The following is a 27,711-nucleotide window of genomic DNA, read 5'->3' as shown; positions in this document are numbered from 1 at the left end:
CGTGCGCTAAAATGTAGGCAACATCCAAGTGCAATTCGCGACTCGACGAATGTTGATTTATGCCTGTCAGGCAGATTTGATTCCCCCGCTGAATTAGACCTATTGGCCCAAGACCTACTTTGCATTTGACTTCGAGGCAATATTTATCATCCAGACACTATATTTAGAATGACTCTGCGCTCTGTCTCTAATAGATTAAGTTCGTTTTGTCATTTGCCAGAGTTCCCTGCGGGAGACACTGCAGTCATTTCCAGATATATATAGCGAAAATTATAAAGAGAAGGAAGACAGGTAGAACTAGAGAAAGGGAGAGAAGGAAAGTACGTTATTTAAATTAGCTGCCAGTTCATAAATGCTATCTCTTTGAGAGTGAAAAATGAAACAAGATAGTATCTAAACAAGGTGATTTCCGGTGTAGTTATATACCCTACGCATTTAACAAACGCTTAAGGACGTAATATATTAAAGCTAAATATATATAAACTGTTAAACTGTTATTTTAAATTTAACAGCGTTGCCAAGTTAATGCTTAAGTTAATGAAGATAATTGATAAAGATAAGGAATTCAGTGATCATTGGGCTAGAAATCAACTTCAGATTATATTCACCAACTTCTCATACTACTCGTTAGCCAATAACTATTATAAATGATAAATACACTTTTAATTGCGCAAATAGCTGTATTTAAGTTAACTATTTTTGTTTATTGCATGGTGTTATCAATTATCTACCTTAGCTTATTAGTTAAATTCCATTTACCGGCCATTTTTAAAGCGTATTCATAATTATAATGAACATTTGTTCAACTTTGCAAATTATATACAACTCAAAATATGCGAGTGTAATAAACTTCTAAAAATCAATTTTAAATTATTAATACTTCAAATAAATTTCACATTTCTTTCAAGTACTTTTCAAATTTACTAATGAGAGTGGTTGCCATGCCCGTTAGAAGTGTTCCAGAGAATACCCGAAAAAACAAAAACCGGAACCAATTAGATTTCCAAATTTATTGCCACAACTGCTTGACAACTTCAACTTATTGAAAATCAGCTGGAGTTTGTTGTGGCTATTCAAGTCCCATTATTGTTGTTCTGTTGGCAAGCAATTTGACATCAACCAAAAGTCAATTTCGTATGCCATCAACAACACCCAATAAACCCCAAATATACACACACTCAATGAAAGAGAGTAAGGAGAGGGAAAGAGAGAGGGCGAGGGACAGAATCAGAACAAACTTTCTGTGAAGTGTAGTATCCAAGTGACCCCAAAATAGACCATTCAATGCATTGCCCTTTCCACCCCTCCTTCTACACACACATACCAACTCCTGCTCTGGTCAGCCATAGAGCAAAGTAAAAACGTTTACAACTTTTTAGATTAGATTAGTTTGCTAATAACAATTAGTATTTGTATTTTATGCAGTGCTCAACTTGTGTTGCCTCCTTCTCGCACTCTCTCTCTGTCCTCTCCGTGCCACTTATTGTTGTCCTTGTTGTTTTTTATTGTCATTAGCAAATGAAGTTAGAACAGAGACTCTGGACTACAATATGTTGGCTATAAAAGTTCAATAGAATTGCTGAAAAAGTTTTTTGGTGCCGGCAACGACTTGTAGATAGATCTATCTCTACATTGTAGCTACGTATCTATCTATGTAATTTATAATGACTTTATTTTGTTTTGCAGCGATTCAAGTGCTGGTTGCGAACAGATTGAGGCCATCAAATGTGAAACAGAGTCGGCAAATGCCATGGATACATCCGAGACAGAATCGACCAAGGATCAACCCGATGCGGACAATATTAAAATGTTTGTAGGACAAGTACCCAAGACTTGGGATGAGGCAAAGTTACGACGGCTGTTCGAACAGTTTGGACGTGTTCATACATTGAATGTGCTGCGCGATAAGGTCACATCAATTAGCCGAGGTGAGTGCCGTGCATACAAATGTTGGGATTAATCAGGTCAGGGGTCAGGGGTTAGTTCTAAGTTCGACTCTCAATGAATTTTTACAATACCCATCAATTTGAGGCAACACCCTTTTTAGCCCCAGTCCTATAGCTCTGTTGTGAACATCAACATCAACTAATATGATTATGGCCAACACATAAGCATTAAAGCTTGCTCCCAGGTGTTGACTTTATTTTTTCTTTTTTTTTTTTTTTTTTTTGCTCAACTCACTTGGTAATTGACCATAATTGCCACACACCCACACACATGTGTGTATGTGTGTGTTTGTGCGTGCTGGTTTTGGTTAATTCTGTACTGTATTAGAATAATATCCACATTTGCTTGCAAACTTTTATGAAAGGTTGAAATTGTGCGAGTATTATGCATATTTATAGCCTTGCGTGATGTTGATGCTGCCAATGATCGGATGAACATACATACATATATGATTATGAGACTTATGAGAGTTATGAACATATTAGGCTTAACACAACAACAGAGGTGTGTCCTTTTGGCTGGTCATAGTCATATTTACGTGTGAGTGGCAGCAGCTAAAAGGATTATCCCTAATGCTGTGTGGACCTATAGTAAGTCATAAATATGTAGGTTAACATAAATTGAAAAATATTTATGTTCAAACAATTTTTAGGTTACTTATAGCAATTTATATGCAGTGCTATCTTTATAGTCATATCGGTAAATAAAATGAAAATGTATAATGAGAAGTTTTCTATATATGGAAATAAATTTTGAGCATGTTATCAATTTTATTTAATTACTATTTATTTCGTTAAGCATCATTAAATTTAGGTCAACCGATTATTTAACATGTCTTATCGATGAGTTTCAGACACATTATCAACTTTGTTGTAACTAATAGTTAACTGAATCCGTAACTGAAATTATTTTATCGTTAAATTTATGGATATATTGTCCTAGGAATATCACTGCATGTTTAATCCGATCATGTTATAGCACATACAATTTTATCAAAATATCTACCACCCCATTATAAATAGTGTGTCCTTATATCATAATATCAGCATGGCTTGCCTGATACGCTCGTCTCTTGTCCCACAACATTTGCCAACAATCGAATTGCATGATAAATGTATTTCGTATTCAGACATATTGGTCTTTCAATGCATGATAAGAAGAAACTCCAGAGTTATTGAAAACATTACTTGTAATGGTCCCTTAATTTGTAATATTATGATAAGTGCGAGCTATCGATTAATCGTATATAAACGTCCTTGTAATATACGTTTGTGCATTTGTCTATCGATCGTTATTTGTTAAATTTTGCCTACATACAAATCTATTTTTGTATCGATTTTTGTATCGATTGTTTCGTTCTGTTTCGTTGACAGGGTGCTGTTTTGTCACCTACTATACGCGCAAGGCGGCTCTGCGGGCCCAGGATGCGCTGCACAACATTAAAACCCTGGATGGGGTAAGTAGCATTCACCTATATCTATTAATTTATCAATATACGTATGTATCTATACATAGAGATATGTATCTGTATGTAGTATTTTGTAGTGGTTTTAGTTGCTCGTGCTATTTGTTTTGTATGTGCATCTGTATGTATGTGTTATGTATGTGTATGTATGTGTGCGTTACTTCTTCTTTTTATTCTTCCTCTTACTGTAGTTCCATCCACACTGCTTTTTGAATAATGCAGCTTGAGAAAGTCAACCGCTTGTGCCTTCAATCGATCGATCGAAATGACATACTTTTTCATACCTCAAATTTCTAGTAATATATGTACCCACACATACACACACACACACACACACACACACACACACACACACACACACACACACACACACACACACACACAAATATGGGTGGAAAGGGGGCTGTTGCTTTGTTGGTGTATGGCCAACACAAATGTAATCATCAGTCAATTAGTGGATTCAATTATTGAGGACAATCTCATTGTTAACGTATTAAATGAAGCGTTCAACGCACAAGTAAACACTGTAAAAGGGACTCCATATCAACTACCCCAACTTTCCTTCCCTCCTCTGGTCATATACACCCCCACCAGCCCCCTGCCTAATTTACATATTCAAATTGTTAATGGAAAATCCATATAGCTGAGCACTAAAACACTAAAGCACTGACTGAAACTGAACTTTTGGAGTAACAGGCAAATGACGTCACGTGTGTAATTGTCAAAATAATGACCAATGTTGAGGGTTCCATGTATATATGCGATACAATACGATATATGTAGACACATATATACGTAGTATATGTACACACAAGCAGCTCTGTTTGTATAAGTAAGTGCTTCAGCTAGTGTGTGGGCATGTCTGATCCTTTAATGCATTTGCCAGGCTACCTGAACAACCACCAAGCTCACTGACATATAGTACTCTCGACCTAGTCGACTTCATCGTCGTCGTCGTCGTCTTCGTCGTCGTCCTCTGTGCAAGAGCTACTTAATTTACCTGAAATAATCGATAGGTAAACAGACGTTGAAACGTCGGCATTTTCACACACACACATATATCCACACACCTGTGTGTGCACTTGTGTGTGGGAGCAACTTGTCAACGGCTACAATAAATATTTTGTTTTGAAGTGACCACTTCCCTATATAGAGATAACTGTCATATATGTAAGCTTCACTGCGTGTTTGTGTGTGTGTGTGGGTTAAGTACCCTGACAGCTTTTTGGTCAGCTCTGTAGTAGTATTTTTTTATGCCGTGTTATGTGTGGCACGTGTGAAACGAAGCAGTTGGGACTACACTGTAAAAAGAATTTCCATAGCCGCCTAAAAATATGCAACACTAAATACATGCTGGGATACATTTGATAGAGGGCAGATGCGCGCAGGAGAAAGAATGAGTATTAAATACAACAAAATACATTTCTACATTAATGTAATTTAATTGTTTTAAATTTTTAAATTTTTAATTGTTATTTTATTACATATTTTATTTACTTTTTTTTTAATATATATACAAATATTGAGTACAATATATTTTAAATTTTTTTTCAAATTTTCGTCACATTATTATTTAAATTGTTCTTTAATACTTTAGTCCTATTTAAAAAAGAAATACCTCTTATTAAAATCAAAATTCAATGAAGTTTTGAGTTAGAATACCTTTTACTGTTAATTTTTATATTATGAATATTTCTTAGTCAAATATAAATTCATGAGAAAATATAGTACTTATATATCGCTTATCAAAAAATTTTAGAATTTGTCAATCATTTCTGGCAGTGTTATACGTCAATTGCTAAATTTAAAGCACACTCACTAAAACAAGCAACAATATTTTCATAGCTAATTGACGAAATTTCTACAACAAATACACTTGTAAATTGGGCAGGGAGATATCCACAAAAAAAATAATGGAAATAACAAGGAACTAAACAACAATTTGAATGACGATCGTATTAGAGTTCAAATGCCATTTGAGTGAAAAGGGTAACAATTGGAAAAAAGGATACAGGAAAAAGTACACAAAACATAAATAGAAGGAGGTTCGGGGAGGAGAAGAATACTATACAGGCCACTTAACTCATTCAACTGTCAATTTTGAATAATAGAGCAGCAAAATGACGCAACCATAATGGGTGAGTGGGTCGATGAGTGGTTGAGAGTGGGATTTGGCCAAAGCAGTGACATTTTCTCGTAATTTGTGCAAAACCTTTTGACCAATAGGACAAAACTCAGTAGAGATAGGCCGGAAAGGTCTGAGTCCAAGTCCTTGTCAGGCTGCAAAGCATTTTCATTTCATTTGGAATATCAGCACATCAGTCAGCCGGTCAGTCACTCAGTCAGGCAACCACTCAATCATTCATTCATTCAGACATTCACTTAGTGCTCTTTTCTATCGTTCCTCTCGTGTTTTTTTTTTTGCGTGCCCTTTTTAAGAGACCTTGCCAAACTCCGAGCAATTGCTGCATTTCTAATATCTTTGTAAGTATTATTATTATCATTTCCTATGCTGTGCTGGCCCGGTACCGACGGGGCACTCTTAACTGAATGAAAAGTTAATTGAAATCAAAGTAATGGCAACCCGTTGGCAAGTTCTGTCAGCAGGCAAGGCAGACAGAGTCCTTTCTGTGCTGTCAGGAGAACGACAGCAACAGCCTTATCAGTTTGCTCAATGAATGTGAAATAAATTAAAATTGTTAAAAGCAGCGCATTGAATTGCAAGTGCTAATGGCCACGTTAATGAAATGGCCGCTTCATTTTCCACACTGCCTTTTTCCGATTGCACAGCCCCGTCTGTCTGACCCCGAAGCCATTTCATTAGTTTTATGAACATTTGTTCGCCTTTGCCTTTTGTAACTGCATTCTGAAGGCACTCGAACTTGTTGCATTAGTCGAAATCAAACTAATGAAATCTCCAAAGGTAAAAGTCCTGCAAAAAAATAGACCCCCACCTAGAAGAAATGACAGGAAACTAGACACACATGCATGTGTTCTGGCTGAATCGGAGCCTCAATTGCAATTCAACAGCAGCCGTCTGGCTTGGCATCTATTAAAAACAGGCAGGACACAGTTCTATCTGCTCTTTGCTTTTCTCCTTATTCGAACACATTCTCATTCTCTTTTTCCCCTTTCTTCCCTTTCATCTCTTTCAGATGCATCATCCCATTCAAATGAAGCCTGCAGATAGTGAGAACAGAAATGGTAAGTTCAATAACAACTACAACAAAGGAAAAAAATTAAATTATATTTTTGCTAACGTTTATACCTGGTACCCAAGGTATTATAAATTCATGACAATGTAGGCAAAAATCAACAGAAAGATTTTCTAAAATTGAAATGCAAGTATATTCATTACTATAACTTCGAATAATAATGATTATTTATTTATTAATTTATTTTATTTATTTATATATCTTTTGTGTTTTCTTTTTCAAATAAACACTTTTATATAACGCTAATTGCGATTCAATTAAATGTCCAAGGATACGAGTATATCTCTGTCGAGCTTACTTGGCTGTAGCAATCTTTCTGGTTTTTTGTTGCTTTTCTTGTCTGGCTGATTGCTAAGACTATTTCGAGTTTTTCAGTTATTCTAGTATTTTCCAGTTTTTTCTATTTTGCTGCTTTTACCTTGTGGGCTTAATCACAACTTGTATCGGAGACATGAATGAATAATGCTCCATTGGGAAGGCACAATGTAGCACAGGACCAGGGTGCATGAGAGGGTGTCATTTGAAGCCGGTATTAGTTGGATTTGCGGAGGCCCACTAAATCGATTAGAGTTGACTCTGTCTCTGTCTCTGTTGTGTTTGAAGTCCAAAGTCCTTTTGATTCGCTCTGGATAAATAGAATTTCAATAAAAGCACAACTGTATCTACCTCTCACTCACTCTGGTTTATTTGAGGCTCGTTTGCCACACACATGCGGGCAAATAAAACTGCAATATATTGTAGGGTAACCACCCTCTCTTATCCCTCCCCGCGCTGTCAACAGTAACTAAAAAGGCAAACACTAAAATAGCAAAGCCAAAGCCACTGAATGCAACAACAACAACAAAAATGCAAACAACTACGACAACAACTGGCAAATAGGTGACAACCCTGGTCAACCAAGCCAACAAGCTTTGCGTTCTGCGAACTGCGCATTCGAATTCCAAAATGAAAATCGTGTTTGAGCCCTTTTGCCATTTTGGCCATGGCCCTCAACACAGAAGCGACTGCAACGCCTCGCTTCCGTTTTCGCTACATATGTGTGTGTGTGTGTGTATTAGTGTATGTGTGTGTTGCTTGCTGCCTTTTGGTTATGAGTTTGGTATTTCCTCTGATTTTTTTCTAGCATTTTTCCTACGAAACGGAAATGTTAAGGGAATCCTTTTCGTGCCTTTGTTATCGTTCTTTCCATACCTTGCTTATAGGTTTTGTGTGTGTAATTGCTTTCCTGTGAGTTGATAATTCTGCACTTTTTATCATTTTAATTGTAACTTATTTGGAAGTTTGATTAAAGTCAAGGAACACAAAAATTCTAAGTCAAGAGATTGCACGTATCTCTTTTTATTTTCCTAATCATTTTATACACTCCCAAACACATTTTCTATACCTATATATCTGTATCTTTAGCTCTGTTTTATCCGCGAAAAGAACTCAGCAAGCTCTTAAATAATTTGTTGTCATTTTGTGCGTCAAAATAAACGCGTGACAAAAATAAATCACAATTTGAACAAGTCAAAAAGAGTGGAGATGAGAATGCTCGACTTGAATATACCCCGGAGCAATAAAGCGGTTTCTAATTGATGTTTAGTATGATAAATATCTGAAATATCTGTTTTGAAATTTACAAACTTTATAAGTGAGATCTTAAATAGAATTCAGTTCATCATAGCCTTCTTCTTGCATTCGTTGGTACAGGGCATTCATATACGTAACACACAAATTTTATAGATAATTAAGAAAAAAAGAAATTGTCACTGAGCATCACTTGCTGCCTCATTTAGTTTGATGCATTTGTTGTTGGCGCTTAAAACAAATTATAATTATAAATAAATATTTAAAAATACGAATATATTAATGATTATTGTTAAATTAAGCAACGAGTAATGACATTTGCCACACAATTCATTGTCGAATGCTCGGAAAAGTATATAAATTACACTCGGGGTGCCAAGTGATTAATTATAGCAAGACATCGAATGAATATAAATTAAATGATAAGGTGATTGTAGTGTGAAAAAAAGTGAATAAATAGTGTAAATAATGTGAGTAAATATTGTCATAGTCGGAAGATAAAGTGTTCCAATTGAATTATTAATTATGAAGATGGAATTGTGAGAAATAAGTTTTCCTGTAGACAAATTGGAATTATTAGAAGCAGTTTAAATGAATTAAAACAGATTTAAAAATACTGCATAAGCTTTTAACTTAATTTCTATTAAATGAGGTATCCATTTTATAAGTGTACTAATTATAACACAGACTGTTCAGAAATGAACAAGAAATGCTTAACTAAAAATTGAATGCCTAATTTTTTCTTATACTAAAACTGTATTAAACTCAACTTGATAACAGCTAAAGATTCTTGTTAGTCAAGCCTCACTGTATATATTAAAAAAAGAATTACTTTATGTACTTTATTCCAATTTAGCAAATAGAGCTTAGTTGTTTTTCTAACATCTTCAAATGCCACACAACATTTCGCACATGCAACAAGTGCAAATGTTGCCTCAATCTGTAGCCTTTCTCTCAGCCACTTCTCAGGGACCCCTCTCTGCCTTACCCCTGATTCGGCCCCTGTCCCCCCCTTCACCCTGCCTTTGCGTGTTTGGCAAAATGTTTTGCCGACACTTGACAAAATGCCAGAAATTCTAAACACTTTTAGCTGTGTTGTCGTTCGCCTTTTGGCTGCCCTTTTGCATGTGTCTTCTCCGCCTTTGAATATTTCCTCAAATATGCTACTATCACTTTCTCTTTTAGTCACTATCTAGCTCTGTCTAACTGGTTGCAGCAATCATGGCAAATTAATTATTTGATGCAGCAGCAAACAGAGCAGCGTGTAAATTTACGCACATGTATTTATGCCGTTTGAGTTTGTAATTAATGAGTTTATTAATTCGCAAATTGTCAGGCGATGACAGAGGCAAAGTAATTCCATGACGTTGCAACGTCATTGGGGCATGTCCGTCTTCTAAGTGCAACACTTGCAGTGGATTGCGGTATCTTTAGATCTCTGCTTGAGTCAAATGCATTTTCATGTTTGCAATTTGCCAATTTATGTTACATACATATGTACATATATGTAATACACTTATATCTGTATCTCATAGATACTTTCTGCTGATACTACTGCTGCTGGTAGCATTAACACACTTTTCAATTCAATTTTCTGAATTCTACGGGTCACTCACAGTTGGAAAACAATGCGCTTTTCTATACTTCTCTCAACTGTTACGACTCTTTCTTCGCTTTGCGCCTCAACTAATTCTCGCACATTTGTTGCTCGTTTAGCGCCTGACGTGATTTCTTGTTAAGATACAGTACGGCAAATAAGTATTTTGACAAAGAAAATAAGATACATGTTTGTCTAGTATTATTAAATACAGTTTGATATTAATATTTCTATCTTTTAGCTTGTATTAAGAACCATAAGCAACTTTTATAAAATATTCATTTATAAAAGTTAATAAAAATTTGTGAATTTTTATCTTTGTCATAAAAGTTACTTTACTTACTGTAAGTAATGCTTTTGGAATACATCTGTTAATAGATCTATGCAGATAATAAGTATCTACGGTTGAACATTTTGTAGCCAAGTTGTTAATTGAATGCGTCTCTCAGTCCGTTGGAGCTTAACTTGCCGTTAAATGTGTTAAATATTGAAAAATATGCAAATTGTTTGCATAAGAGCTTAATAAAAGAGCGTGAAAAAGAGATAGAAAGCGTGACAGCAGCTTACTTGTTGAAAAGTGAGGTTAGGAGCATGTTTGATTTGTAATAAACAGCATTACATCATGAAAGGCTAAATTTAGGTAATGTCTTTCCCTTATTAAGCTATCAAATTAGTTAAACAAATACGAATAGATTGAGAAAGCTAAATTAAACAAAGATTTTAAAACTTTAATCACAGTCTTTTAGCTTTTTAAGTAAGGTTAAGTGTGTAAGGTCCCGCTACTTTTTCTGACCCAAGCATATAGCAAAAGAGCGAGATACAAAGAGTGCACAAGTTAAATGCCGTTCTTGTTTGTTTTCACAACACTTAAAAAAAGCTGGGCTTAAAATAAAGTTGAGCAAACTTAGATAGAGGGAGAAAGAGAGGATAATAAGATGAGCTTAAGCTCTTCACTAAATTAACTGCATCTATATAAAGAGAAGCAAACAGATAGAGAAAGAGGCTTTAAATTTGAGTGCATTTCTGAATGCAAATTAATAACTTTGAATCACTTAGCACCACTTTTTAATCAAACCGTCGCCAACAAGTCCACACACTCTGTAAAACTGCAGCTTAGAGCCAATTAGAAGAGAGCGCGTGAGGCAGAGCGGGTGGGAGGCTGAAGACAGTCCATCATCAGCTTGAAAGCAAACAATACGTGTAGCAACAACAATGCTGAGTCAGCCCGGCAAAAACAAGCTCTCAAAATAAACATAAACAAGCACAAACAACAATGCAGCCAAAGAGCGTAACTAATTGACTTTGACTCAGCCACAAGTGTCAAAGAGCGCGTGCATGAAGCAAGAGAGCGCCAAAACAGCTGTGCAAAGGCAAAGCAAAATTGAGAGCGAGTGAGCGAGCGTGAGAGAGCCGCAGCCGGCATCAGCAAACTGTTGTTGTGTTCACATAGGCATTGCCAACGGCAAATACAAATGAAATTCAAAGTGCAGTGCAATTGACGATCGGCGAGCGCCAAACAACACATATTGAAAGGGGGACGCCAGCAGCTAAACGATTTCGGATTTTCAGTGTATTCAGCTGCGTCGATAGTCGCGCTCGCATTTTTCAAACGTATTCAATAGAATTTCTAGTTGTCAGTGTTGAGTACCCCACTGTACTCAATCGCCAGTCGGCAGTTGACAGTTGCCAGTTGCCAGTCTATCATCGGCATTCATTCAAGACACGATCGCGCACACCGGAAAGTCGTCGTCGCAGTAGTCGATGTCGATGTTTTTGTCGTCAGTCAGTCCCAAAGTAAACAAATGAAAAACTCTTTTAAATTAAATAACTATCGTTCGGTTGGCAATTGATTGAAAGACGCTCGGCGAATTAACTCTATTTAATTAACAATTAATTGGCAATTGTCAATTGAAAAAGTAACAGAAATTCAATATATGTATGCTTGTGCAATAATAAGGAAAAAAAAAAAATGTGTTTATAGCTTTAAAATCTATTATTTACTTTTATGGTTAATAAAAAAATGTGAAAATGGGAAAATTTGAAATTCGAAAATACATTTGAGCTGCTTATGCGCGAAAATAAAATAAACAATTTTGCTCAGACATTTATTTAGTCAGTGGAGTCGAGTCACTCGAGTATACTCAGTTGTTCAGTTTGACAATTGCCAAAAAGTAAACAACAATAATATGCAAATCAGCTCGCCTTCGTTATTGTCAATATACTTAATAATAAACAATTAAATGCCAAAAAATAAAAAAAATAAGAGGGAGAGGGAGTGGAGAGAAGTGTACAAGAGTGAGAAATGTGAATAATTGTGAATAACTGCAACAGACGCTTGACTCATTCAGCCGGCAATTCTCAATATCTCAGTTTCTCTGACTGTTTAATTGCCGTAAACTGGGCTCCCCCTTTCCCCCTGTCACTCTCCACCTCTGCTTCCAACAAGCGTTCAACCAGTTTCCATTTCAATTTCCAGTCAATTTCGCGAAGACACAGAAATGGCAAATTGAGTTGCGATTAAGTCAGCTGTTTTCTGTTTTTGTTTTGCTTTCATGCTTTTGCTTTCAACTGCACACAGTTATTTTAGCTTGTATCTTTGTATCTGTATCTCAGATATTCTAGTTGAGCTCTGTTGGCAAATCTAAGCATTTGTGGAATGCCATTAAATGTTGCGCCCAAACGCAATGGAGAAATTTTTTTTTTTTTTTTTGCAGTTTTTGCGTGTTGCAAGTGCGTTGCATGCGTACTCGACTTTGTAGTTGCAATTACAATTGCAATTGATGTCGTTTTTTGTTGCTATTATGGTTGCAGCTGCAGTTTGTCATGTTTGTGGCACAAGACATTTTCTACGCTTCACGTGCGTTAATTGAAATATGTGCATTAATTGCAAATACCATATCAAAAGCGAATGAAATATGACTTCAATTCTAAGAGAATTGAAATTATCAATGCGCTGCCTTTGTATTGAACGAGATGTACCATATTTCAGATACTTCTAATGAGATCTCGGTTCAGTAATGAGTTTCATCAAGGGTTATTAGTTTACTCAAAGATTCGATTAAAATAAGTTGGTAATAATACGTTTATGATCGTGCAAATGATTGAAAACTGAGAAATGAGAAAAATATTAAAGTGATCGAATAGCATTTGTTGAACAATAACTTTTTCAGATAATTGATCATTAATAATATATTTTTTGATGTATATTAAAAAAAAAATTAATTTAAATTGTGATCATTGAGCATTGAATTATTTATTAAGCTTTCGTTTTATAACCCTAAGCTGTAATAGATCTTCTAGATACAAGATACAAAGATTTGTATAAGAATAATTTCAAGCAACAGCTAAACTTTTTTATTTGCTCATTCAATCTCCACATTCAAAGAAGTTTCTTAGGTTTAAGCAATTTATGAACATTTTGCAACAATTGAAAATTCGAGTATTTAACTTTAGCTAATAAGTCAGTTGTCTGTCTCGTTTTGAGTACAACAATAGTCAGAGTTTATGCAGATTGCACAAGACGACAGTCAACTCATTTCCTAACCATAATTACCAACAATTCTATAGCTGAAGCATTGTCATCGCTTGAGAATTATGCTAGAATTAAAAGTATTGTCAAAAGAGACTTAGAATACAGACAGACAATGCTGTGAGATTGCCCCCCAGAATACTTAACATACATCATTTTTCTTATGAAGAGGAGGTCGAGTTGCCACAATTGGAGTCGCCACATGATTGTGCAATGCAATTCAGAGAGTTCTTAAAACGCAGCAAGTGCTGCTTGCAATGGCAATGAGACGGCAATTAATTGAAGAAATCACGCACTTCCAATCCCAAACCCAGAAAACAGTCATAAATTCTAAAGAAAGAGAGAAGGAGAGAGAAGAAGGAGCACAAAGGGGGAGACGACAATTTCTATGGCCACAAATACGGCTAACGGGCTCTATGATCCCAAACGAGAAACAAAAACAGAAACAGAAATAAGAAAAAAAGAATTCAATGGCAGGCGACAAGTTTTGCATATTAAAAAGCAAAAAATAATATAAAAAAAAGAGATTGAATAACAACAAATTGTATGGCAAATTATAATGTGCATGCTCTATGCTACAGTTGTTGTTGTTTTTGTTGTTGTTATTGTTGTTGTTATTATTGTTGCTTTTTTATAGCTTCTTTCACTCCAATTGCGGACGTCAGTCGGGGGGGTGCCTCAATCAGAGAATTTTAATTATTATTTTCAATTATTGAAAATGCTTTTGCGTCTGTTTCAATTTACATTTGTTGTCCTTGTCTCTTTGATTTCGTTTTTCTTTAGCATTTCAAGTGTTTTGGGCTGACTGCGTTTTGCATTTCCCTCCTCAGCATTGTATCTGTATCTGTATCTGGTAATTTGGGGGCGTTTCAATTGCAGCATATGGCTTTGTTTTAATTACATTTCTTTTCGAGATAAGAAATTGCTGTGGATAAAGGGGGCGTTACGGGTTTGAATTTCGATTGTGGTCTCATCTTTACTCTTTAGCTCTCTTTTCAGTATTTACAAGGTTAATTTTAGCCTGACTTTTAAGCCATGCAAAAGGTCAGCTGACAGTCTATGAGTGTAGATACAAAGCATTTCCAAGAGACATGCCTGAAATACGATCGTGTAGAACAGACGCTTTTAGCAAGTAACTGCAAAAGCCACAAGCTGTTAACTGATAAATTAAACAACTGTCGCCGGCCGCTGAAAGGCGAACTCAAAAAAATAAACAAAAATAAATAAATAAATAAAAAATAAAGTAAACAACAAACAAAACGCCAACATGCTAACTCAGGTAGTCGAAGTCTGAAGTCTCAGTTTTAGTCCGAGTTTGTGCCAATCTCTTAGATACATAATGTCTGTAAATATCTTAGTACTGATGCACGATATTTATCAGCAAAGTCAATGCAAATGCAATTGTCAAAAGCTCACAATAAAGAGCGCAAATACAAAAGCAACCACAACTACTCTAAATGCCTGCCTGTATCTGTGAGATACTCGTGATCAGGTGGTGATGCTGCTTGTGGCGATCAAACGCTGCCTAGCACGCGTCGCTTGATGAAACCAGCAATTTATGGCTTAGATACACTTGAGTACCAACAGGGTTGTTGGCTTGAACTCAAAGTTATGACACAAAACAAATGTATTTCTGTCTGTAAAGATTTGTGAAACCTTGAAAAGTTATTTGAAATATTCCAACGTTTGTGTTTCTACTGATCTTAAGAAACTTTTTGTTTTCCGAAATATAGTTGCTCTGATTACTGCATTAAAATTAGAAAAACAATTAAATGAAATCAAAAACTATTTTCTGCATTATTCTATGGAACGTTCTAGATTTCAAAAAGCCGTAGAAATTAATAGAAATCTAATTACAAAAAAAAAACTAAAAAAAAAATTATATGAACACTTTCAATTGTTTTTATAATTTGATTGATCCTAGAGGTTATAAAGTAACCATGTATAAAATTTCTAAAGAATTATTATTTATATACTTTTTAATAGTTTTTGCCGATCTTCAACTATTTTCAATTAATTTTTGCATAAGTCAATTGCATATTATGTAAGTTTTTCTAGTGTATTTAATTTTCGCATTGCAATCTTCGAAAGTTGATATCTCAGAGTTTTGTCGCAAATGCCATTTAACCAAAATTGAAAAATGCCAAAACTAAAGGCAACAATAATAATGATAATTTTGTATTCCAACGTTGACGTTGACGCTGACGTTGACGTTGACGTCGCCATGCGGTTGGGCTTTGGGTCTGGCACATCGTGAACTGAGTACACAATGGCTAAAGTACATACGAACACAGGCGATACAACAACAGCAACTACTACAACAACTACAGCGACAAAACAAAAAGCTAAACAGCTGAAAAAAAGCGAAAAATACAAAAAATAAAAAAATAAAACAGAATAAAAATCAAGTAAAATAAACCACACGACAGAGCGAAACGGCAGCGAAAAAAGCGACGCTAGCAGTTTGTCACTCAATCGCCAAGCAATCAGTCGCGTTTTCGTTTTAGGTTTTGTATCTTACAGATACAAAGATACATTGAAACGGCGAGACGTGCGCGTCACCGTTCTGTAATCAGTCTAAAGTCGCTCTTTCAAATTACATTAAACTGCGCACGCGCATCGTAAAGTCAAAAGTGCAAATGTATCTCAGATACAAATGTAACTGTGAGATACAGTGAAATGTTGAAAATGCACAAATGATTATTTCGCTTGTTGCTGTGGAAATTTACATAATTAGCTAATGATAAGAACGTAATTTTATGGTACTGTGAATTCTCGATAACACACAATTTGCAGTTCGAGTTAAGGCAACAACAGTCGACATATTCAGTGCCCACTGTAGTTGTTGATAAAGCTCTATTTACCTGAGCAAATGTGCATTCGCAAACGTGTCGAATGTATTTGCATAAATTTTTAGAGTACACAACGTACATCAGCTGATATATTCATAGAACAATAGCTATAGATATTTTCAAACCGATTTCCGATACAGTTTGCGTTACGCTTCAGTGCTTCAATGCTGGATTATTTGAGGTGCGCCACAGAATCGAGAGAGAGAGAGAGAGAGAGAGTCAAAGAGATTGTCATAAAAGGCTTTCAATGTGCCGACAACATATTTGACGATCTCATGGGCTCATCATAATATACCTGAACAATAAGATACTATCTCAAGGTCGGACTACGCCCTATTCACACAACATTCAGTTGGGGGAAAATTATTGTCGCTAGCAACATTTGTGCAAATATTGAAAGATGCCTCAGACAAACACAACTAGAACAAGTGTCATTAAATTGAAAAAACATCTATAGACTGTATCCGTATCTCATTTTAGTTGAAAATCCAAAAACAAATATTTAAAGTCTATGAATGCCGCCACATTCACGTAATGTATTTCTTGGCGTCAGAGAAAATGAATATGAATCACTTTGGCCGCAAACTAAATTCCAATTGAAAATAATCAGTCGGGTTTGTTTTTTGGCCAGGGGGCAAGGTGGCACGGTGGCAAGGTGAAGTCGCCCATATGCTTGTCCCGGCCGGCAAACAAACGGAAATTGTCAGTTGTCAATTTTTGTGAATTTGAAACGCAGCGCGACAACAAAAACAACTACAACAACAACAAAAAGGTGTGCGGCATATTAAATACAAAATGTCAACAGCTCGTCAACCCAAAAATACTCGTAAATACTCATATGAGTACTCGTTTATTCATCTTTGCTCAAATATAAATAACCAAAACTACGGAGAAAAAAGTTCACATAAAAAAAGGGAACCACATATTGCCAGAGACTGTAACGAAAAGCGTATCGAAAGAGTTTTTATACCCTGTAAAAGTGGTTAAAAGAGGTATAACGGCTCGTGAAGTAAATGTGTCAAAAATAGAGGGAACAAAATGAAAGTCAGATCTCTGACTGGCTTATTAAGTATTAAAATTAACGTCAAACTAATTAACAGTTTACCCTCAAATTATTAAGATACCTTCCGTAAAGCCCGAATTTATTAAATTTGAAATAAGATATATTTGGTTTACAAATATTGAAGAGTGTCGTTATTGAATAAATTAAAATCAACAAAACAGACACATGAACATTTAGATAGTTTCATATAAAATCATAAATTTTACTAATTTTGAACCATCTTGAAGTTAATGCTTATCTGAAAAGTCACTTTTAAAGATTATAACTATTTCCTTTACTTGTAGATAATATGTTTCTTAATATCTTTAGCTAGTTTATATATATAAATTAAAGCTCAAGCAAAGTTTAACTTAAAACCTGATCTAATGAATTTCAATTAAAGAATTTTGACAAAAAAAAGAGTAGCTCAACCAAAGTTCCATTCAAGATCTTTCCATTCGAATGATATTAAAATATTAATGTAACTCTCTACAACTCTCTAATTTAACATGCTTCAAATGTTTTAGTTTATAATGAAAATGGCTTGCTTTACGCTCTGAATATTTTTTTTTAAGAGACCCGTACCCATGTGTGTTATAGCCCCAACCGGGTTCAGAGTGTAAATGTGAAGTTAATGGAGCTTATGCGATAATTATAATTATTGTAGTTAAGAGGTGACTTGAAGTACAGGAAATGCTAAAGATAATGTTGCACGTGGAACGTCAAAGGTCAAAAGATAAGATTGGCGATAATGAACGTGGAATGAGTTTGTAAAATCCGTCGAAAGTTCTAAACTAAAGTATGTGCATGTAATCGCATCTATTGTAACTGAAATGGAACTGGCTCTTATGCAACCTTGCGCTAATTTCAATACTGTTGTTGTTGAATTGTTGGCTGGGTTGACAAATTAGTTAGTTTGAGTGTTCAGCGAAGCGTTAAAAAAATGATTACAAAAAAGGCAATTGCATATGTACGAGTATAAGTAAATGGTAGGTGTGTGTATGTGATGTTGTTGCCACATGCTTCATTATAGCATTTTACGATTGCGACAACAGCAGTGGCAAATCAATTTACATACGTGTAGTTAGCATGTTCCGCATGTTGCAACTTGCACTCAACACACCTGCAACAAGACTCCAGCAAAATACTATATGAACTCTCTTTCAATATTTGCACTTTCTTCCAAGAGCTCTACCTACTTATAAAGACTTTACTATGTATATTATTTATTTAAATATACGATATAACCCAACCGCTGAGTTGTTATTCATTTACGCATATTTATGTCTATGTGTTGACCATGTACAAACATCAACGACAACTACATAAAGAACGGGGTAAAGAGTGGACAGCAGACAGGGTCTGTCAATAGACTGGCAAACGTCAATTTAGCTGAGCCACAAGAAATTGAAAATAGACAGCCAGAAATAAGACAAGTTGAGGAAAGTATGGAAAAGAAATAACAAGAAAATCGAAAATAGTTGACATAAAAAATACTTCATTTAGCCAATTCCTCATTGTAAATATAAATTTGTCTATTCTGCGAAGTCAAAATCAAAGAAATGTAGTGTATTGAATACTTCTTAAGAATTAGTAAATATTATTTAACGAATTCTTAATTCTATCCCTCTAAAATACCACAGAATTATTGACTTCGACTTATATACCTTTGTCTTGGAATTTTCATAACCTTTTTGCAGCTCAAATTTTATAAACAATTCCATTTCAATTTAAAACGTATCTATAAATAAGAAATTTTATATTTTACAACAGTCTATATCATACAACAACGTAGCTTCAGCTTTATTTTATTTAGTATTTGAGCAAAGAAGAAGAGAGCAAAGAATTGCACATAGAAATAAACCAACTGAAACGACAACTGGTTGTTGTTGTTCTTATTGTTAATAAATAAGCTTAAAATTTCACAATTCACGTTGTTAAATGTAGACAGTTGGTGTCAGTTGTGTTTAGTTTCGGTTTCCATTTCATGCGATACTTTTACACCCCCTCCATCTTCCCCTTTCCACAACAATTTCCATTGTTGTATATAGCACATAGACTTGAGTTATATTGTTATTGTTATTGTATAAACACAGACATTCGTTTCATTTTTCAACTCTATTTTTCAAGCTGATTAGAGCTCGTCACAGGTGCACATAGTATAGATCGTTTGTATAAAGAATTTATAAGTGAATACGAGTATATCCAATGTGCTTATTAGACGGGGCCAGTTAAAGATAATTTTAAATTTTTTTTGACTTTGAAATTGAAGTTTTGCCTTAACGTTTAAATTTTAGAAATAGTTTGCTATTTTTAAAGCACATACAAATTTTTGAAGCGAAAGTTTGAAGCACTAATGTAATAAAAAGAAGGGTGCCTTATTAATAAGGCAACAAAAATTGTTTCATGAGCTGTCTCCTAAATGACATTAAATGCAAAATCAAATAACTGTGCTATGTGATTGTCATAATAAGCTTAATAGCAACTGCAAATATCGTATATCGAATAACGAATAACGTCCAATCGAATCCACATGCTCGGCACATTAACGCTCGATATGATGCGATGTGATATGCAGCAAATTGAATGTAAATAAAAAAATAATATTATTAACAAACGCAGCAGGCAGGAAAGAGAAAAAGAGAGAAAAGAGTGAGAGAGAAAGAATAATCAAATGAGCTTATTGCAAAAGCAAACTGCAGACAGTTCGACAATATGGCAAATTAATTAGTTATACAAAAATGGTAGACCATAAAAAATTGTGAAAATCAACAAAAACAAATTCAAAAAATAATAATAATAATAAAAATACAGCACGCGTTTCGTATTAAAAATATTTGTAAAAAAAAAATGCATATTGAATTTTTTTTGCTACGATTTGTTGCAAATAAAATTCAAATTATGCACAAGTGAATAATTGTGGCATTTTTAATGGCAGCCAACTAAATAAATATATCGATATCGATATCTATATAATCTAGATAGCAACAAAAAGTATTGCTGGTATTTTAATATAGCCCAAGTGGCCCATTAAAAACAAAGTTGCCCTTTTTGTGTTACGTTGTCGAAGTGCTCGTGTGTGTGTGTGAGTGTGTGGCGCCATCTAGCGGCCCATAAATAAAGCACGCTATGAAAAATCCAAATATCATGGAATGCAGCAGTGGCTTAAATAACAACAACGACAGCACCAACAACAACAATGGCAGTGTCACTGCGTCCAATATCAACGGAAACGGAAATGGCATTCCTAGCGAGCTACAGCTAGTACAGCGCCCTCTGTTGGCTAAAACAGCGTTAACAACATGTGCAACATCAGCAGCAGCAGCCGCAGCAGTCGTGGCAGCAACAGTGCAACACAACAACAACAACAACAACAACAACAAATTGTGCGGCTCCGGCATGTCGCCCCATTCTCCACCTCCGCCCCCGCAGCAGCCCACAAACATGGCCACAAATGGCCATCAGTCGTATCCGGCGATAACGGCAACGTATTGGCTGCCGCCACCAAATCCGGCGCCATATTTAGTTCCAGGTAATTAGTGTTACTTGCAGTTGCACACTCCTCCGAACAATTTCCATCCCAAATCCATTCCCTTTCAATTCCCAGCAACTCCCCAAGTTGCAGTCGAAGTCCTGTTTTCCCCACCCCTCTACTGTACCCCTGCCATGCCCCTGCCCCTCCTGGTAGACGGAAACGCGTTGCCTGCTGCGTGCCTTGAAATGTTGCAAATTATATTTTCGTGTTTATTGTAAAGCTCGCGAGGATTACAAAAAAAAAAAAAACACATGATGCGGGGGCCAAAAAAGGGAAGCTCAACAACGTTGTTCGTGTCGTGTTCACTGTGTCTATGTGTGTGTGTGTTGTCGTGTATTTTATTTCCGTTGGCTGTTGTTGTTTTTCTCATTTTTGTTTTGTTTTGTTTTTTTGTTTTTGGCTTTCTGCTTAGCTGCCAAGTGGCAAAATGTTAAGCCAGTGTGTGAAGCTGGGGCTGCAAAAGCTCTAGCATGTGTGTGGGTGTGTGTCTGTCTGTGAGTCAGTGTGTGTGTGTGTTGATGTGGGCCCTTGTGTTTCGGGAATCGGTTGCATGCAACGCAGCGGCGCGGCGCCTCGTTTTTGTATGTAATTTCATTTGCAAACGCCACTTGCTGGCTGCTAATTAAATTTTAGCTTTGTCATGGGATTTGCACTTTGCATTCAATAGCTAAGAAGAAGGGTAAAAGGGTAGAAAGAATGGCTGATATTGTATGTTCTTGTACTCGCCGCATCACATATTGTTTTTGCGGTTGTTGCTGTTGTTGTTGCTAAACTGTTGCTTTTGAGCAAGCGAATAATTAGTGGGCTATCAGCGGGTTGTCTTCTCACTCGTAACCTTAAAATGATAGAAAATAATCATACTCATGGAAGTAACTGAATTTAAAATTCTACAAATTTGTATGTTTTATAGACGGATATGGTATAGTTCTGTAAAGTTCTGTTGAAATCTTAAAGCGTGCAGATTGTGAAAGAATAAGAAATTTGAATAAGAAAAGACCCGTGCATCTTTAGGCTTCAAGGTACTTTAGAACATGTGGCTTTCCAATAATAAATATAAATAAATATCAAAATAAACAAATTTTACAAGCCGGATTCTGATGGAGAATCTTCAGTTCCTTACGACTGTTCCCCATTTCTGAGAAAACATACCATTTTTCTAAAACTGAGCTGAGTTATCTGATAACACAGACAGTCCACAAACAGTCCTCCTGATACCCATTCTTTTTTTATATGAATGATCTTATAAATTTTTAATTGTTCAATGTAATTAAATAATTAAAATTAATTATTCTACAGTTTTTTAGTATTTGGATAGAGCATATGATTATTTGATAAAAATGCATACAAAATGCACCTGCAATTTAAAATGCACCTGCACATTGTAAAACCTATTCACAATTGTTAAATTGTTTGTTGCTGAGCCCCTTTTTGCAAAGTACAAACAATAATTGAATGTCGTGGCCGTGCCATGCAAATCAATAAGTTAACGATCTAATCCATTTCCGCTGTTGCGACTTGCATACAGATTACTCCAAATATGGCTAATAAAATGGTAAGCCCTTCATTCCTTATAATAGAAGTTCTTGTGTTTGCACAATCTGAAAGAGAGAGAGAGAGAGAGAGGGAAAACTCATTTGAGATTCACAGTTGAGGTTGCATTTTGTGAGTGAAGCGGGCAAGAAATGGGCCAGAGTTTTCATGTCTTCGACATCGATGTTGAGGTTGTTGTTGTTGCTGTCGTCTAACTAAGCGCATGACTTGCATATTTATGCGCTATTTGCGAAATGAATTGTTTGTTGTCATTTGCATACCCGGTACCGATATCAAGTACAGAAGTATAACAGTCTTGTGGTATTAAGGTATAACATACAGCCTCTATAAAGTATATATATTCGCTATATTTGTCACGAAAATTGTTATGATCAGGAAGACGATCTGAGTCGATATAGTCATTGCATTGAAATCGAAGGCAAGATCCAGGGGGAAAAATATGTTTTAACGAGGATTTTATTTATCGTTTAAATGCAATATTATATATTTGTACTCTAATTAATAAAATATATTTTATTTTTTTTTTATTTTATTATTATTATAAACTGTTGTGAAGATACGAATAGCGAGTATCTCACTATCGAGCTCACTCGACAGTTCTTACTTGCTTTCATTGTTGTTGTTTTTGCTGCTGTGACCAGCACAGTTAAAGATGACAAAAAAAAAAATATAGCGACAGGCAGCAAATAACGATAATAAATAAGCAGCAGCAACAGCGTCAAAAGGCAAAAAGGTTATAAATAAATAAAGAAATATTTGAATGAATGAATGAATGAATAACCCTGTGCAAAGCAACAACAACAACAACAACAATAGCACGAATAACAAGAAATGCATACGCTGTTATTTTTAAAGCAATTCGATGCAAGCAGACACGTTCTCTGACAGCAGCAAAACTAATAATTTTATGAGCAGATCAAATGACGAGCAGAGAGACATGAGCGTAGGTACAAGGGGGGTTACAAATGTAATGAGTGGTGGTTGCGGGGGAGGGCAACTCTGCTCGACACTCAAAGTCAAAATGGCTGTCAGTCAAAGTGAAGCGTAGCAGACGTTATGTGCCACTATGTCTGTGTCTCGGTGTGTGTGTTTGTGTGTTACATAAGGTTGTCTGTTTTAGAATTTTGTGGCATGGTATTAAATGTACACACATACATACATATATATGAGGGGGGAGTATCTGCAAGTGCCATTATCGCTATCCCGCTCACACGCAACGTGCACAAATGTGTTAACATAAATGTAACACGTTTCGCTGTGGCAACAACGAACCACAATCGCAGCAACAACAACAACAACAAAAACTACAACAATCTATGCACGTTGCCATGTCACGTAGCTGCTTTTGCATGTCAACGGCAGTCGGAGTCAAAAGTCGGGTGACGTGGGGGGAATCCCCAAAAGATTCTGTCCAGGAAACGAAACTGTCACATTGCCGAGCGTCAAGGAAATTGCCAGACGACTTCTTACTTCCTTTCCGCTTTCCAAATGAATCTCACAAAATTGTTTTCGCTCCCAGCACACACCGCAATTCATCTCAAAATATATATAGCTGATTTCTAAGCTGCTGATGGTGATGATTTGGCAGATAGTTTAAGGTTCTAGCACTTTATTGTTAATTATAATAACACGCGAGTGTGAAGTGTGTGCAATCGTTAAATGAACTTGACTTAAAAATTTCAGACAAAACTAAACAAAGTTAAATTTAAGAGAGTGTCCAAAAGTTAAGAGAGATAGCTTAGTTAAAATAAATAACAGTGGCATATAGACTTTGGATTAATCCTAATCAATGTGCTTTTAAAGCAACGATAAATTTATATTTATACGATATTTTAGATATAAATATTTTTTGGCCTCCTGTTTTTAAAGTCCAAATATATACAAACTGACAGTAATTATATTTTTATTGGACAAATCAAAGCTTTAATGTATTCTAAACTAATATTATTTTCAAATAATTTATTTAGGAACTATAAATAATAACATAATGAAAAATGCATACAATACAAATTATTAGTTGACTTTCATAAAAACTTTTTTAAATAATTTTTATTATAATAAAATGAATTCAAAACAATAATCATGTTACATCTCTTATGTTTTCAATGCAAATGAAACGTAAAAAGTCTGTCGGCTTTTAGAATTATTTAAATATATAAGCTACGCTAAAATCTCTGCAATCACAATATTCGAAATATTTTAGATATTTTGTCAATTTTATTGTTTTCACTTGAAGTGTCTGTCCCGGTCTCAGTTTGTTTGCTGCTAATTTCCTGAACTATTGAAAATTGCACTATACAAATGCGTACAATCCCCTTTGACCTACACACAAATACACACACACACACACATATATATACTCACACACACATGTAAAGCAAACGTCAAATGGCAGACAAGTGACCAGAGAACACAAATACGAGAATTCTGTGAAAACCCCTTCGAATAAAAACAACAACATTTTTCAGTTGTTTGTTGCTGTCGTTGTTGTTGTTGTTGTTTTTGCTGTTGTTGTTGAGTGTGAGCAACAACAACTTTGAATGCGTTACAGTTCAATACAGACCGAAAGAAAGACAGCTATAGGTAGAGTGTCAAAAGGGAGGGGATGAGGATTGAGATAGGCGGGAATTGGTTGCTCGATCGAATGAACGTCCCATAAGAACGAAATTAAATTCTGTCGCGACAATACAACATGCGGAATACGTAATCAATTGCTGACATCGATATAAATGCAAACACACATTGAGTAGATACATTGTAGATACATATGTGCATATATAATGCTTCATACATATATATTTAATACATACTTGTATTTGTCGCTTTAGATGTATCTGCAGCTGTAAATGTATCTATCACTGTATATGTAGCTGTATTGATAGCTGCATCTGTTTTAAAGTTGAGATCGTGTCGTGTCACGATTTGTATCTAAGCTTGTAGCTGAAAGCCGAACTGAAACTGTACACGTATAAAGGAAGCTTAAGCTCAAGCTGTATGCACACGTATGTGTAAAATATACATAGATATTTCTTGATATGTATTTTTTTTATATATTTTGTGACACGAGTTACGCTTCAATTCTTAGAAATAAAATGATAATCACTCATCCTTTTCTATGGTATCTATCTGCCATGCATATATTTACATTGGCATTGAATTGTACATAGAATCCAAAATCCAAAGAACAAATTAAAGCACCAAACACTTTTTTAACTTTGACATCGAAGAGACAAATGAAAACAGTTCATGCACATTTATTGCCTATTTATCTGAGACTATTGATGTGTATTTTGACAAGTGTGTGTATATCTGTGTGCGTCTATGTGTGTTTGTTTAGCAGTCTGCATTGTTGGACTACTACAACATGGGGCAACTTGAAAGCATTTTGAATATGCGATTGCCCAATAGTCAAAGTCTGAACTGAAATCGTCGAGCAGTAAGAGCTACGCTCTAGGGACGTATATTTAACATAGATTCCTAGACTTTGAGCAAGCTAGAGTGTGTGTTTGTGTGTGTGTAAGTGTATTAGTAACAAATGCTCGGTTATGTATGAGATGGAGATTGCTAATTGAGTTATACTGATAATAAATCTTTGATTTGCTTACATCGAACTAAGAGAACTGTCTTACAAATTATAGTCAAAAAATTAAAATGACGATTTTAATATAATAATTAATTTAATTAGTTTCCAGAAATACGTATTGCTTAAATGAATATTAAATTATATGTATTTTGAATATGAAAGTACTGTTTTTTTATACACAATTTCTTAGTTGTTCATTTAATATGATATTTTAATTAATTTTATTATACAAAAATTTTTTTAATTGACAACATAATTAGATAGGAAATTATCTTTATGCAGTTGAAGTGCAATTTTAATCAGCTGTCAGTGTTGGAAAAAGGTCCAACCATCAACCTGACCAGACTTACCCTGTTACTGTGTGTGTGGCATGCCAAAAATAATAAAAAAGAAAATAAAAAAATAGAAGGGGCAACTACACCAATGTATCTGACTGGACGGCGACAGTCAAAAGCAATTGAAGGAAGAGCAGAAGGGGAAGGACAACGAAGAGGATTGCCAGCCAGCACGCTTCGATTACGTTGGCAACACTTCCGGCCCGCGAGCACCACAATTTCCGTAGCACTCGTTGTTGTTGTTGTTGTTGTTGTTGTTGTTGTTGACTTGTTGGCTTGTTGTTGCAATAGGCAAACTGCCAGCAGTCTAAAGCTGAATTGAGGGCAGGATCTGATGCTGCTCATTTTAGCATTCGCTTGAAGGGTTCATTTGTGTTATGTATGTGTACATATAATCGTATATATATTTTTGTATAGTGTTGACCAGACCGCTTTGACTTTGGCTCATTCAATTACCGCTGCCCGTCAGCTATTCCTATTTCCCCCACCTGCCCCCTCCATTTGATTTTCTCAAGTGCTCAGCTGGCATATTGCCCTGAGCTCCAGATGAGATACTCCTATTCGTATTCGTATCTGAAATGCATATATGCTGAGTCCAGAGCCTCTTCAATGCAAGTCTTTTATTATAATTTAGCTATATATAATTTTCCATTTCTTTTTATAGTTTTTTATAGTTGAAAAAGCACTTATAGTTCGTTGAAATGTGTTTCTTTGTTTTCTATTGTCTCTCAAGTGCTTCAACTTAAAACATTCAATTCAGAAACTACTTCATAAGTCAACTGAATTTCATATTTTGCGTTCAAATATAAATGTGCTTTCATTTCCTTAGCTTTGCTCAAAAAGACATTAATGCTTGGCATGATTAATACATTAATTGGCATACAAGTTAAGTCATAAGATCCCATTCAAATTTAAACATATTGCACACAAATTATTTTGCTCACTTGGCTGCATCTGAAGTCGGCCAGAAATTGTGCATTTCATTATTGGAATGCATTTTGACAGCCGGCAAACTTAAAGTTGCTTTTAGAGCTCAAAGTGGCAATCAATTTGATAAGCTGTTATAATTTGCCATCTATCGGGGCTGTTCTGAGTTTCACACGCAACAGTTTCGCACATTTCTCACTTTGATGATCCGACGGTGAAAATGTGTTTCAAATTCCAACGAATCAACTCCAATAAAATATTTGATGTTCGGAATTGGATAGAAGTTGCTTTTGAATTGTGTTTAAACTCCGTGCGTAATTCTTGGTTTTATTTAATATTCTAATCTTTTGGTATTCTGAAGTCGAATTCATTAAGAATCTTAATAATTCAATCGTCTGAATCCTCATTTATAACACTGTATTATTATTCTTAAATATTTTTAAAGTAAATTGCTTACTTTAATCAAATAATTATAATTAGCAAATTAAATAATATATCTTTATCCTGTAAAATGTTATTGCTTTTGATGAAATTAGAGTGCAAGCTATGACTGCATATCTGTTA

At 35.2% G+C, this 27,711-nt stretch overlaps 1 protein-coding gene across 6 annotated transcripts in view; it reads left to right on the top strand.

Moving 5' to 3' along the window:
* Window positions 1–27,711, top strand: part of LOC117782060 (CUGBP Elav-like family member 2) — a 59,880-nt gene that overhangs the window by 9,813 nt on the left and 22,356 nt on the right. For 4 of the 6 annotated variants that reach the window (XM_034618983.1, XM_034618984.1, XM_034618982.1 and 1 more), the window contains exons 3-5: window positions 1,687–1,928; window positions 3,321–3,403; window positions 6,568–6,616. In XM_034618983.1, the coding sequence (XP_034474874.1) occupies window positions 1,687–1,928; window positions 3,321–3,403; window positions 6,568–6,616 (374 nt within the window). Of the gene's footprint in view, window positions 1–1,686; window positions 1,929–3,320; window positions 3,404–6,567; window positions 6,617–20,070; window positions 20,749–27,711 lie in introns of those variants that run through there. The other 2 variants (XM_034618987.1, XM_034618985.1) reach the window with 2 other exon arrangements.

Source organism: Drosophila innubila (genome assembly GCF_004354385.1).
Source record: "Drosophila innubila isolate TH190305 chromosome 2L unlocalized genomic scaffold, UK_Dinn_1.0 4_B_2L, whole genome shotgun sequence".
Classification (NCBI taxonomy): Eukaryota; Metazoa; Arthropoda; class Insecta; order Diptera; family Drosophilidae; genus Drosophila; species Drosophila innubila.
Note: the sequence above shows the minus strand (reverse complement) of the source record. Positions and strands in the feature narration are given on the sequence as shown.